Source organism: Aphis gossypii, chromosome 2 (assembly GCF_020184175.1).
Source record: "Aphis gossypii isolate Hap1 chromosome 2, ASM2018417v2, whole genome shotgun sequence".
Taxonomy (NCBI): Eukaryota; Metazoa; Arthropoda; class Insecta; order Hemiptera; family Aphididae; genus Aphis; species Aphis gossypii.
The window spans coordinates 53431250-53445120 of NC_065531.1; the positions used below are offsets into that span (position 1 = coordinate 53431250).

At 29.6% G+C, this 13871-nt stretch overlaps 2 protein-coding genes across 2 annotated transcripts; both read left to right on the forward strand.

Moving 5' to 3' along the window:
* Positions 1–1449: 1449 nt before the first annotated feature.
* Positions 1450–3102, forward strand: LOC126549824 (uncharacterized). Its single transcript, XM_050200210.1, has 3 exons — positions 1450–2422; positions 2709–2975; positions 3037–3102. Exons 1-3 carry the CDS (start codon positions 1997–1999, stop codon positions 3100–3102), a joined length of 759 nt encoding a protein of 252 aa, XP_050056167.1. The 5' UTR covers positions 1450–1996.
* An 18-nt stretch (positions 3103–3120) lies between these two features.
* Positions 3121–6673, forward strand: LOC126549825 (uncharacterized). Its single transcript, XM_050200211.1, has 5 exons — positions 3121–3205; positions 3308–4727; positions 4844–5002; positions 5158–6027; positions 6162–6673. The coding sequence occupies exons 1-5, from the start codon at positions 3187–3189 to the stop codon at positions 6634–6636; spliced, it is 2943 nt and encodes a 980-aa protein (XP_050056168.1). The 5' UTR covers positions 3121–3186; the 3' UTR covers positions 6637–6673.
* Positions 6674–13871: the final 7198 nt, after the last annotated feature.

A 13871-nucleotide genomic window follows, 5' to 3' on the forward strand; every position in this document is an offset into this window, starting at 1 on the left:
AATATCAACTGATATTAGAAGATATTATGTAATAATGCATTGAACAATGTAATCGTGTCTTTAACAACATAAGAATGATTTTAATTTTCTTACCTTTGATCTAAAGATTCACTGATATAACGTTTTACAATACATATATTGGTATTGTGAGTTGTTTTTAAATTTATGGTTTCATTTTTATATAATATAACATTATTGCTATTGTTGTAACCTGTTTCTGAAGAAACAAAAATGTTAGTTTGATGAAAATACTCCCAAGAAGAAAACATTCATCATTATTTGTGAAATATTGTTAAAATTTCGTGATTCTTATTAGGTCAGATGAGTTACTAGCGTTGTTATAACAGGCGTTTGTTTTTTGTTACCTCACAACAAAATCGGGTAGATATAATAATATTCTCGCCATTTACCTAAAGTTTAACGTTAATTGAAAAATAATACACAAGAGAGAAAAAATAATAACGTCAGACGGACGGGTTGTATTTGACGTGTATAAAGTATTAAATTTTGCACCGAGATGATAGTCAAAGTAAAAAATCCTTTTAGCTAAAGAAATATATAATATTCATAATTTATACTACCGTACATTTTGTATGTTTATCTCTTGTCTCATTAATTTATTTTAAAACACAACATTGCATTACGAATCAAAAGTCATTTATGCGAATGAAATTTGTATACCTATGTATAATGTAGGTACATATATTATAGTTATTTAATCCTGTTAACTCGGATAATTTTACACTATTAAAAAATAAAGTCCATTTATCCATTTATATGAAAATTAGAGACATAATATGTACTATTTCAGGGATAGTACAACATAAATTGGGCGTACTCATTTTGGATATATTTATTTACCAGGATTATAAAACCAATGTACATTTTGGACCGGTAACGGTGTACGCTTTAGACTGAAGTGACTATTTTATTACCTTAGGGTTATCCCATCCATGTCGACCCATACAAGGTAAATATCTAGTAGGTAACATTTTATATAGCACAAATTAATCTGAAACTAGCCAATGGTTAAAACTTTTCTTTTTTTATTACCATTTGTTTAGAAGACTTACAATCGATTTTGTGACATTATGTCAACATTTTGTTCGTAAAGGAACATAGATCAAATCGTTACAGAATAAAATCTAAGAATTTACGGGATGGACTTCTTCTTCCCATAATTTAAACACCGTATAATTTACTTTATGTTTAACGTGTATATATAATATAATATATTATATTGTATAGATTGTAAATATAAAATTTTGTTTTAATAATAAAAAAAACCCAAGAAATTTTTTTTAATTCTAAGCAAATTGAAAACCAAATTTGTTGTTTTGTTGTGTTAATGTATCATAGTATAAATCAGTTGTTTACTTGTTACTCATAATTTAATAGTTATTTCTCGTATGCTGTTTAAACTTAAGATGATAATGCTATTTTATTTCAATCTTATATATAAAAATGAATCGCAAAATTTGGTAAGCGCATAACTCAACAACGCCTGGACCGATTTCGCTCATTCTTTTTTTGTTTGGGTCGTAATTGTCAGGAGAAGGTTCTTACGGACGAAAAATTTGAGAAAGTTATCGGATTAGAGAAATATGACGAGGTGGTGATGAAATTACAGAGGCGCCATCTATCCAGCAAATAGTCAACTAAATTATTTTTGGTAGTCAATGGCAACCATTTAAATAAAATAAATCATTTATTTAAAATGTTTTTAAAAATGCATGCAAATAGACATACAAACAACGCAAATGTTCGCAAATGTTCGTTGAAGTCCAAGGATGGTTTTTACGGCTAGAAAAATTAGAATTATTGCTGGAAAAACCCTAAAAATAGCCCTTTTCTTTTTAAAATAGCCCTTCCTATAATATTTATAATATAATACTGATCGTATCCATGGCAACCAACAATCGTGTTTTGTGCAGAGTGTTTAGTTAGTTAGTGTTTGTTTAGTTCGTGATTAGTGAAAAAATAATTTATATTTGATATGCCTCCTATAAGACGAAGCAATTTAGGTAGAAGAACCAGAAATGCTACAAACCAAGCTAATTACCGATCTAATTCACAAACGCGTGAAGCGCGAGCAAGTTTGAATCGAGCTGCTTTTAGTTACGATGTGTCAATTGACTACAGTAACTACCAATGTGTTGTTATTGGTTCTATGAACTCGGTTTGCTCACACTGTAAGGCATTAAAATACAAAAACGAAGCCAATGGATTGTGTTGCGCAAATGGTAAAGTGAAATTGATACCATTGGATCCACCACCAGAACCATTGTACTCATTGGTTTCAGGAATAGGAACAGATTCTATACACTTTTTGACAAATATCCAACAATATAACAATTGCTTTCAAATGACTTCATTTGGGGCAACAAATGTAGTTCGGGAAAATTTTATGCCAACTTTCAAGGTATGTATTATAGCAGTTACTCATAATTATTTTAGCGAACAAAATTTTCTGTCACCAAAGTTAAGATGTGTCACTAATCTTCAATTTCTTAATCATTACGAAATATATCACTTAGTCATCATATTATATGGTGTTTCAGTTTCAGTGACACTTTTATTATATTTTATATTTGATAGATATTAGTTAAAACTAAATATATACTTTTTAAGATCAAATATTATTTAAGTTTGATCACCGACAATCCATTAATTTATACCACACCATAATATATTTTTTTTATTTACAGATACAAGGGCAAATATATCACAGAGCAGGTTCACTGTTACCAGTGTCAGATAGCGACAACAAATTCCTGCAAATTTATTTTATGGGCAATTCACCACAAGAAATTGATCTGCGTTGTGCACATAACAATTTAGTAAAGAGGTCTATTGTAGAACAATTACAAACTTTATTTCATCAGCACAATCAATTGATTATATTGTTTAAAACTGCCCTGGATCTGATGCCATCCGATAATCACAAAATTTTAATCAGAGCTGATAAAACACCTGCAGGTCAACATACAAGACGTTTTAATGCACCAACTATTGATGAAGTTGCTATCGTTGTAGTTGGAGAAAACTTGGAATCCCGTGATATTGTTTTACGTCGTCGGAATGATCAATTACAACGTATAAAGGAAACACACACGCTCATATGATGCACTGCAATATCCCATTATATTTTGGCAAGGTGAAGATGGCTACGATTTCTCAATAAAAATGATAAATCCCATTGCAGGTAACTAAAATATTAGTTTAGCTATGGCGATAATATCTCAGTCATTATATTATGTATTTTAATTTTATATTTGAATGTTATTAAAACAAAATCTATTTACAGGTTCTGAAACCAACAAAAAAGTCAGTTCAATGAACTATTATTCATACCGCCTAATGATTCGGGAAAATGAAGATAATCACATATTGAAATGTCGGCGATTATATCACAAATATGTTGTTGACATGTATGTTAAAATTGAAACGGAAAGATTAACATTCATCAGGTTGAATCAAACCAAACTCCGATCTGAAGAGTATATTCACCTTCGAGATGCGATTAATACTGATGGAAATGCACAGAATGTCGGTCGGATGACTATTCTTCCAGCAACATACATCGGAAGCCCTCGGCATATGCACGAATATGCTCAAGATGCCATGTCGTATGTTCGTCATTATGGTACAGCAGATTTGTTCATCACATTTACATGCAATCCGCAATGGATAGAAATCAATCAGGAGTTATTCTCTGGGCAATCACCCATTGATCGTCATGATATTACAGCCAGAGTCTTTAGACAAAAGTTGAAATCTTTAATGGATTTCATCGTAAAACATAATGTGTTTGGTGAGACACGCTGCTGGATGTATTCTGTGGAGTGGCAGAAACGAGGATTGCCACATGCACACATTTTGATTTGGTTGGTTGAAAATATAAGGCCAAATGAAGTTGATGCAGTGATATCAGCTGAAATCCCTAATGTACAAGTAGATCCTGGATTGCATGAGGTAGTTATCAAAAACATGATACATGGTCCCTGTGGAACTCTTAATCAAAATTCACCGTGTATGATGGATGGTAAATGTTCAAAACGATATCCACGGACATTAATATCGGAAACAATTACTGGTAATGACGGTTATCCATTGTATCGTCGCAGATCGACAGCAGACAATGGAAAATCAACAATTGTCAAATTAAATCAACAAGATATTGAAATAGATAATCGTTGGATTGTTCCATATTCACCCATTTTATCAAAGACATTCAAAGCACACATCAACGTTGAATCTTGCCATTCAGTGAAATCTATTAAATACATTTGCAAATATGTAGCCAAAGGGAGTGATATGGCTGTGATTGGAATTGGTGCAGAGAATTCCAATGATGAAGTTACCCAATACCAAATGGGCCGCTATGTCAGTAGTAATGAAGCAGTTTGGCGAATATTTTCTTTTCCTATTCATGAGAGACACCCTTCTGTTGTTCACTTAGCTGTGCATTTAGAAAATGGACAAAGAGTGTATTTTACAGCACAGAACGCAGTACAAAGAGCTGCTCAGCCACCATCTACTACATTAACCAGTTTTTTTGAGACATGCCAAAACGATGATTTCGCACAAACTTGCTATATTCTGAAATGCCAAAATATTATACCTGGAATCAATCCTCAAGGAGATTTATACGACGGAAACAAGGAAAACCAGTTCCAGGATATACAGATGTATATTCCACCGATGCGATTGGCCGGATTTATTCAGTACATCCAAGCAATGATGAATGTTTTTACTTACGACTGCTATTAGTCAATGTACGTGGCCCAACATCATTCCAACAGTTACGAACTGTTGATGGTGAATTGTGTGTATCCTACAGAGAAGCCTGTCAACGTTTGCAATTGCTTGAAAATGACGCTCATTGGGATCAAACTCTCAATGATGCTGTAATATCATCACACGCTCATCAAATACGAACATTGTTTTCTATAATCATATCTACATGCTTCCCATCAAACCCAATTGATTTGTGGATCAAGTACAAAGATTATATGTGTGATGATATTTTGTATCAAATACAGAATAGAATGGGAAATCCAAATATACAAATCAGTGAAGAAATTTACAATGAAGCATTGATTTCAATTGAGGACATGTGCTTGATAATGTCAAACAAACTATTAATTCAATTAGGCCTGACCGCGCCAATCGTCCAATGCATGACGCTTTTAACCAAGAGTTGCATCGAGAAAGACTGTATGATCTCAACGATTTGAAAGAATTAATTCAAACAAATCTTCCACTGTTAAATGAACAACAGAAGTATGTATTTGAAACTCTTATGAAAGTAACAAATGATGAAACTGGAGGGATTTACTTCTTAGATGCACCTGGTGGTACAGGAAAAACTTTTTTGATTTCATTAATATTAGCAACAATTCGCTCACAAAATAAAATTGCACTTGCACTCGCTTCGTCGGGAATCGCAGCAACTTTGCTTGAAGGTGGTCGAACAGCCCATTCAGCACTAAAATTGCCATTAAATATGCATAGCAATGAAACTCCAACCTGCAACGTTTCGAAGAACTCTGCAATGGCAAAGGTTTTGCAGCAATGTAAATTGATTGTTTGGGATGAATGCACGATGGCACATAAAAAATCTTTGGAGGCTTTGGACAGAACCTTAAAAGATCTACGGAGCAATAATAACCGATTTGGTGGTGCAATGATTTTATTAGCAGGAGATTTTCGTCAAACATTGCCGGTGATTCCACGATCAACGCCAGCTGATGAACTCAATGCATGTCTAAAGTCCTCCAGTTTGTGGAAACATGTCAAAGTACTTCATTTAAGCAAGAATATGCGTGTCGAGTTGCAAAATGACCAATCTGGAAACATATTCTCTAAACAACTCATTGACATTGGTAATGGCAAATTTCCTATAGACATGTTGACTGGCTGCATTAACTTTCCTCTAAGTTTTTGTCAGTTAACTCGATCAAAAGATGAACTTATTCAGAAGGTGTTTCCAGATGTTTCTCAAAATTACAGAAACCATGATTGGTTGAGCGAACGAGCTATACTGGCTGCAAAAAACATAGATGTAAATGAATTAAATTTCAAAATTCAAGAACAAATTACAGGCGAATTGATGATATATAAATCAGTTGATTCGGCTACTAATCAAGATGATGTAGTCAACTATCCACCGGAATTTTTAAACTCGCTGGATTTGCCAGGATTGCCACCTCACAATCTTCAATTAAAGGTTGGATCGGTGGTTATAATGTTGCGAAATATCAACCAACCGCGTCTTTGCAACGGTACACGGTTAGCGATAAAAAATTACTAAACAATGTGATAGAAGCAACTATACTCAAAGGAAAGTATAAAGGAGAAGATGTTCTCATACCGCGCATCCCAATGATTCCGACTGATGTGCCATTTGAGTTTAAACGACTACAGTTTCCAGTGCGTCTTGCTTTTGCTATGACTATAAACAAGTCACAGGGGCAATCATTAAGTGTTTGTGGTATTAATCTAGAAAACCCATGTTTCTCACATGGTCAATTGTATGTTGCCTGTTCCCGTGTTGGAAAACCATCAGATTTGTTTATCTATGCGCCAGGTAATCAAACAAGAAACATCGTATACCACAAAGTACTACAATGATAATAATAATAATTATGATTCACATGATTAACAATAAAGCGATTACTTACTTTTAAATCATGACAGAACCGTCACCCTGGTGATAGGGCGTTGTGAATAAAAAATAATTAAATAAAACTATAACAGTTAAAACTATAACTACTTACTTTTAAATCATTATATATGTTTTATTTAATTATTTTTTATTCACAACGCCCTATCACCAGGGTGACGGTTCTGTTCAGGAGAATTTTTTAAAATACGTAGGCACAAAAACTGCCACATTACAAATCTTTCGTCGTGAATTCGACGTAATATTAGCACTATCAATAAGATTAAATTAAAAATTAACACACGGCATACGAAAATGCAAAAAAAGAAAGTAACACACGGGCAAAAAATAAAGTCCATTTATCCATTTATATGAAAATTAGAGACATAATATGTACTATTTCAGGGATAGTACAACATAAATTGGGCGTACTCATTTTGGATATATTTATTTACCAGGATTATAAAACCAATGTACATTTTGGACCGGTAACGGTGTACGCTTTAGACTGAAGTGACTATTTTATTACCTTAGGGTTATCCCATCCATGTCGACCCATACAAGGTAAATATCTAGTAGGTAACATTTTATATAGCACAAATTAATCTGAAACTAGCCAATGGTTAAAACTTTTCTTTTTATTACCATTTGTTTAGAAGACTTACAATCGATTTTGTGACATTATGTCAACATTTTGTTCGTAAAGGAACATAGATCAAATCGTTACAGAATAAAATCCAAGAATTTACGGGATGGACTTCTTCTTCCCATAATTTAAACACCGTATAATTTACTTTATGTTTAACGTGTATATATAATATAATATATTATATTGTATAGATTGTAAATATAAAATTTTGTTTTAATAATAAAAAAAACCCAAGAAATTTTTTTTAATTCTAAGCAAATTGAAAACCAAATTTGTTGTTTTGTTGTGTTAATGTATCATAGTATAAATCAGTTGTTTACTTGTTACTCATAATTTAATAGTTATTTCTCGTATGCTGTTTAAACTTAAGATGATAATGCTATTTTATTTCAATGATAATATAATTATATGTCATCGTAACAGTATTTCAAATTTTACCATTTTTAAGGTAACGTTTTTTTATTGGTTCATTATCAATATTATCAGTTTTGTATTTTTTTTTCTCAGGTCTTGAAAATATCCATTTCACGATTTATTAAATTCAACAACGTTCACTGTAATAGTGTATTTATGCTAGGGTATTCAAACACGCCGCTGATAGACATAGATCCGTGTAAAAAGAAAAAAAATAACAGTAGAGAGATAGAAATAAAAAAGGTTTTAGACGTCTAGAGTGTAATAAAAATTGGTCCAACGTTTGCATCCCATATGATTGTATTCAATTTTAGAGACAAATCGAGTTTTTGCAGTCATATGCAATTTCTGCCATTACATATAAATTACATATTATTTGCGTGCGTAATAAATTTTGTATGTGCAGTTTTTTTTTCATCATGCATGTTTTCGATTTTATTGTTATTCGGTTATTGAAATCTAGTAGTGTACTAAAGTGCGGTTTGATAGTGATGTGCATTTTATTTTTAACAGAATATCTTCGAATATGTAATATCATACGTTTTACATATATACTCTTATAACGTGATAGTGTTAATTAAGCTTTCCCTTTGAGAGCGTATCGTTTACTGGTTTTGACATTAGCTGTCTTGGGTCTAGCGTTAGTTTTTGCCAATGTAATTTATTTGCTTTGGGTCGCTTATTCTATCTCTTCAAAAACATCACAAACATTCGTCGATGGCAATTAACAGTAAGAGAATTAAAATATTATGTTTCATATTCATCGGCAACAGTTTTATGTGCATTGTTATTCGTTTGGAACAATGAAACACAATTCTCATACATTATTATATATTTATGTTTAATACCTACGCATCGACAGCAATAGTGTTTTATAAGGTATGCATACTGGTATCGCAAATAATAACTATATAAACAATGGTGAAATCGATAGCTCTTTAACTGTATTTATTTAACTCGAATACAGTCTTGGCGTATGAAAATTTAATAATCTTACAAGCAAAATGCTTATGGTAGTTATAGATTTAATATTTGAACAATAGAAGGGTAGTGATTTTTATTTTTTTTTAAACATAAACAATAATTGTTTTAACTTTAAGCTAGCGATATGCATGTTTTTGATATCACAATAACGTCTTTTTTATTTATTTATAGTTTAAATCTCGAGGAAAAATATTATTATTAAATCAATAATAATTATCACTGGTATATACTAAATCTGAGTTTTTACTAGTCTAGTGACGTCCTTGGTTGCATCACAACGCTATATGCGTGTTGTCGAGCAGTATCTATATTTTACCGCAGCTAAACGCAGTCAATATAATAATAATTGTGCAGTGTGCAGTACTGTACACACACACACACACACACTTATATACATTATATAAACATAAACATCGTTTCGCCATTTGGCACCATATAAATAATGTTCTCTAATCCATTGGATTAACCAAAAGCAAATATCTATAATATTAATAATATTAAATTATACGGTCGAAGTATTGTAACGATAATGATTCGTCTCATGCTATTATACACTACCATAATCGGACACAATTATTGTGTTACGCGTTCTACTATGGAAAATCGACTGCATTATTATTATTGTGTCGGTGACTTGTCGTGCATTAATTTAGAGGACTATCGGGTAGTGTAGAAATCACTCAAAACGGTGCTTCTACGACTTGGCCCCATAGCATCACGCTGCCGATGATGGCATATACTTTGTATACCGAATATAATATTATGTTTTATGTTATACGCGAATAGTGTTTGGAAAGATCAGTTGAAAATTGAATCCGTTCACGACGTTCACGTTCAATTCGCAAAAAGATACGATGAAAACGCTGACGATTATTTCTATTTACCTATAAATATAGGTAGTATATACTTTAATATAATGACTGTATATCACATATCATAATCGTATATATGTTTGAGAGCCGAGATCAATAAATTCAGGTAATGAAATATTAACTATTTCCTCTAGATATTGTCATTGTGTGTCAACCGCCGTCTTATAAAAATGTTATAATCAATAAAAAAAAAAAAAAAAATTATAAACATTTTAAAGTAGTATTCAGTATTGAGTATGTTGATGAAATGTTAATACAATACCATAGTAATAGTAATAAAATAAATTTTTTAAAAGGAATGTTATTTGAACGAATTAAATAGTTCAAGTTCTTTAAAAGAACGAATTTCGTTCACATTTATATTGTCGTTCTATTTTATATGAGTGAGTGACGTTTACGTGTTATTCGCAAAATAATCAATGTGATCGTGACGAACGCACGTTTGCAAAACCTTTCTTTTCAAATACTGGTTGCATGCAGGGGAAATGGGGCATATGTAAAGGGAGATATGGGGTATAATTCCTACATAGCCTTATATATATATATATATATATATGTATACAGCTATCAAACATGCTTGTAAGTAATTATAGCAAGTATTTTTAATAGATAGTATATTATCTTTAGTTGTATTAGTAAGTGAATAGTGGATTTAATGATAAGTGATACTATTAAGATAGTAATTACTATCGTTCAACTATTCCACAGAATATAACGCAACCAAACATAATATATATATATATAATATATGGGAATAAATCTGTTACCATACCATATATAATCACGATGGTGTAGATTAAGACGATCCACCTTAACTTTGTGCAATGTACACTGTTTATGAAAATATTTGATAGTGTGGCTGTAATATTATTCACAAAATTATTACTTTAATACGGTCACTAATAGTTTTTTTGTTATTTGAAATTTTTTAAAATTAGGTTTTAAGCAAATACTTTGAAAAAAAAGTATCAATATCAGTTTTTACAAACAATAAAACTTTTGAACTTAGTCTTGTAATGTTTTATTCAAATTAAAAAAAAAAGTTATCTTTAATAAACATTATTTAAAGTTTTTCACTTGACATTACACTCAATGATTTTGTGATCGTTTTAATGAGTTCTTCAAATAACCGACACTACTGTGACACGATTTCTATCAAACTTATATTTTCATCTATTGACTTTCTTTTATCGCACTTCATTGCATAGGTATTGCAGGCCGTGTTTAAGGGATAAGAACATTATAAAATGTATACCAATATATTTATAAATATTAAAAGTATGTGTGTACAATGTCCGAACCCGATTAAATTATATTATACAAAATACCCAGAATTCAATTCCACAGCTTAAATATAAAATATGTACTGAATTGAAAAATTAAAATACAGATTAAAAGAAATTATAGTTTTTGAACTTGATTTTATACTATTATATAAAAACAAAATAAATTATACAGGGCACATTTTATCAATTAATTAATTTATACATATTATACTTTACTGTGGTATTTAATTTTGTTAATGTTTATTATTTATACTACTATGCACGTCTTTATCATTCCAACAGATTGATAAAATGTAATTGAAAAAAAAATACTCATGGATTCTTTCATTGTATAATTACTTATAGTTTGAAATCGATTAAACATCAATTTTTGAGGAGTTTTAAAATTTAATTGTAAAATATTAGACTAAAAATTGATTAGTTTAAATGGTTGGTTGATTTTTGATATCAAAATGTATCTAATTGATGCTTTATAGGATCATCCAATAATAAGAAAAACCCAGTGATTTTTTTAACTATCGGAAATTTTTTTTTGAAAAACAGATAGAAATCATAATTAATATGTAACACAAGTTATACATACTAATATTAAAAAACTTAAGAGTTAATATATTTTATCATGATAATCTCAGATATAACTAGATCGATTTCAATAAAAGTTATAGTAGCTTACATGAAACTTAAAGGAATTTTAAGTTTATTATTTAAACAACTACATTTTGGCACAGGATTTCTCACACACGGATTTTATTTTGTCTTTTAAAAATTGATTCATTTTTTGTTTATATAATAATAATATATACAGTATATACATTTTCCATTAGTAATAAAAAAATAGCATAAACTAGTCGATCCACTATGCTTGTTGAATTTAGTTGAAGTTTTTTTTTTTTTTTTTAAATAAAATAATATTTAATCCATTGTTTGTTACCCAGATGTTTAATAAAATACAATGCCTTTATTCTTATTATTCTCAACGAAAAAACTCATCAATTCTATCGAAAGTAGTAATGATTGTTCCTAGACCTATAAGAAAAGTTTAAAGAGTAGTTTTAACGTTAAACCATGTTTGAAAAAATATAACACGTATCATATAATATAATCCGCAATAGGCGAATTGCCCATTTAAGATCACAAATTGAGGTACACTGTTTCAGATTTATCAGTGAATTGAGGTTAGGTTAGGTACACTAAATTATAGATATACCAATATAGCGCGAGTACTACTGTATCTTAGTATCTTAAGTTAGTTCATTTTTTTCAGGGTTATGTGTGTATAAATAAATAATACATATATATTAAAAAGGGTAGTAAAATGGATACGGCTTTACATGGTAGTACATTTGATGTTGAGTGGGTCACTGTTACGTGAGTATTATGTTTGAATTTAATGATTTATCATTGTATTGATTATTTATTGTGTATACAGACATAAAAAACTACACATCATTGTATAATCAATACATTCATCTCTCCGATTGGAGTCTTAGAATTGCACGTAAGTTATTATAAATAAAAAATTCAATAATATTATATCATTATAATTATTATTACTATTTTAATATTTTGCTATTATTTAGTGTTTTAAGAAATATTTTTGTATAAAGAAGTTGGATAAAAAAATTTGGCTTAAAATTAAAAAGAAAGACCTTTTAGTAATTGTATTATAAACAAATTATTTATTAATATGTAGATTGTAAATTTTATAAGTAAAGAAAATTTATTTTTTGTGTAAAAGGCATTTTAAATTAAAATGTTGACAAAACTATTACCTATAGTTGAAGGTTCATAAAATTTCTAATTTTTAACCTACATTTTACAAAATAATAGAATACAAAATTTCTAAGAAATTGTTCTCTTAGCAATTTAAAAATATCAAGAAACAAGTCATACACTTTTATGAAGACTTCTTTTAAGCTATTTACACCATAGTTATATTCATGTCATTCTAATGACTTACAAGTTATATTTTTATGTTTTTATAAAAAGTAGTTGAACCTACAGAAAAAAATAATAATTTAACTGAATTTATTCTGAGATATTTGTGAATGAATAATAATTGCATTTTAATTTAACGTATCTCTTAGAGCAGTGAGAGTTCGTTTGATTTTGAATATTATAGCATTATTATTGACTATTATTAATATATATGTAAGCCGGGGCAATGGATAGGCAATTTAGGTACATAGTTATGTAGTTGGCATACGAACCGTATTCTGGTCTCTGGATTTTTAAAATATCATTATAACTACTTATATTTACAAACTAATAATTTGAAATAAGAATAGTTCATAATAACGGCAATGATATTCCGACTATCCGCTTAAATATTTTTATTTCGATTTCGTTTTGCTTGAAACCTTTTGCATAATAAATTTCAAGAAAATATGAGCTACACATGACCAGCACACACTTTTCTAAAATATGACCGAATAGTAATCACAAATATTCAAAATTGGCTCTAAATTTAATATTTTTTGTTAACGCTATGATACTAAACCACTAAACCTTCTGAGATACTTTCCAAGTTGACTTTCAATTTAACCTTGAGTATCTAGTATTATATTAGGTAAGTGTATGTTAATGGTTGACTAGAGTACTAGACATTAATTATTATTGTATGTTATTGACGTTGTTATTCTGTAATTTACATATTTATGGTAAGTATGATTATTTTTACTAATTAAAACATTATTAGATATTAATAATACTCATTTATGTGTACATTTTATTACATTTTGTATTTATACATATTATTTTATAATTAAAATTTTCACTGAGTACATTGTAATTTTATATATTTTTAGTCTTAAATGCTTTAATCATAAGATTCGATGGACGTTTTTTTTAAGCAAGAAATTCAAACTAATAATTTCTGTTAAGACTAAAAATTAAATGCGAAAATTCAGAATACTTTTTAAAATAATTAAGAATGAATAAAAAAAAAAAAATACTTGATAACCTCAGTTACTGTTTTCTCTAAGAATTATTGTTCATTG

Bases quoted from the DNA above. Each gene is read 5' to 3' on its own strand.
- LOC126549824 (XM_050200210.1), top strand. From the start codon at position 1,997: ATGCCTCCTATAAGACGAAGCAATTTAGGTAGAAGAACCAGAAATGCT. The intron at 2,423-2,708 runs GTATGTATTATA...TTTTATTTACAG, and splicing joins ATTTTATGCCAACTTTCAAG to ATACAAGGGCAAATATATCA. The intron at 2,976-3,036 runs GCAGGTCAACAT...CTATCGTTGTAG, and splicing joins TCAGAGCTGATAAAACACCT to TTGGAGAAAACTTGGAATCC.
- LOC126549825 (XM_050200211.1), top strand. The intron at 4,728-4,843 runs GTACATCCAAGC...TGTATCCTACAG, and splicing joins CGATTGGCCGGATTTATTCA to AGAAGCCTGTCAACGTTTGC. The intron at 5,003-5,157 runs GTACAAAGATTA...TAATTCAATTAG, and splicing joins CCAATTGATTTGTGGATCAA to GCCTGACCGCGCCAATCGTC.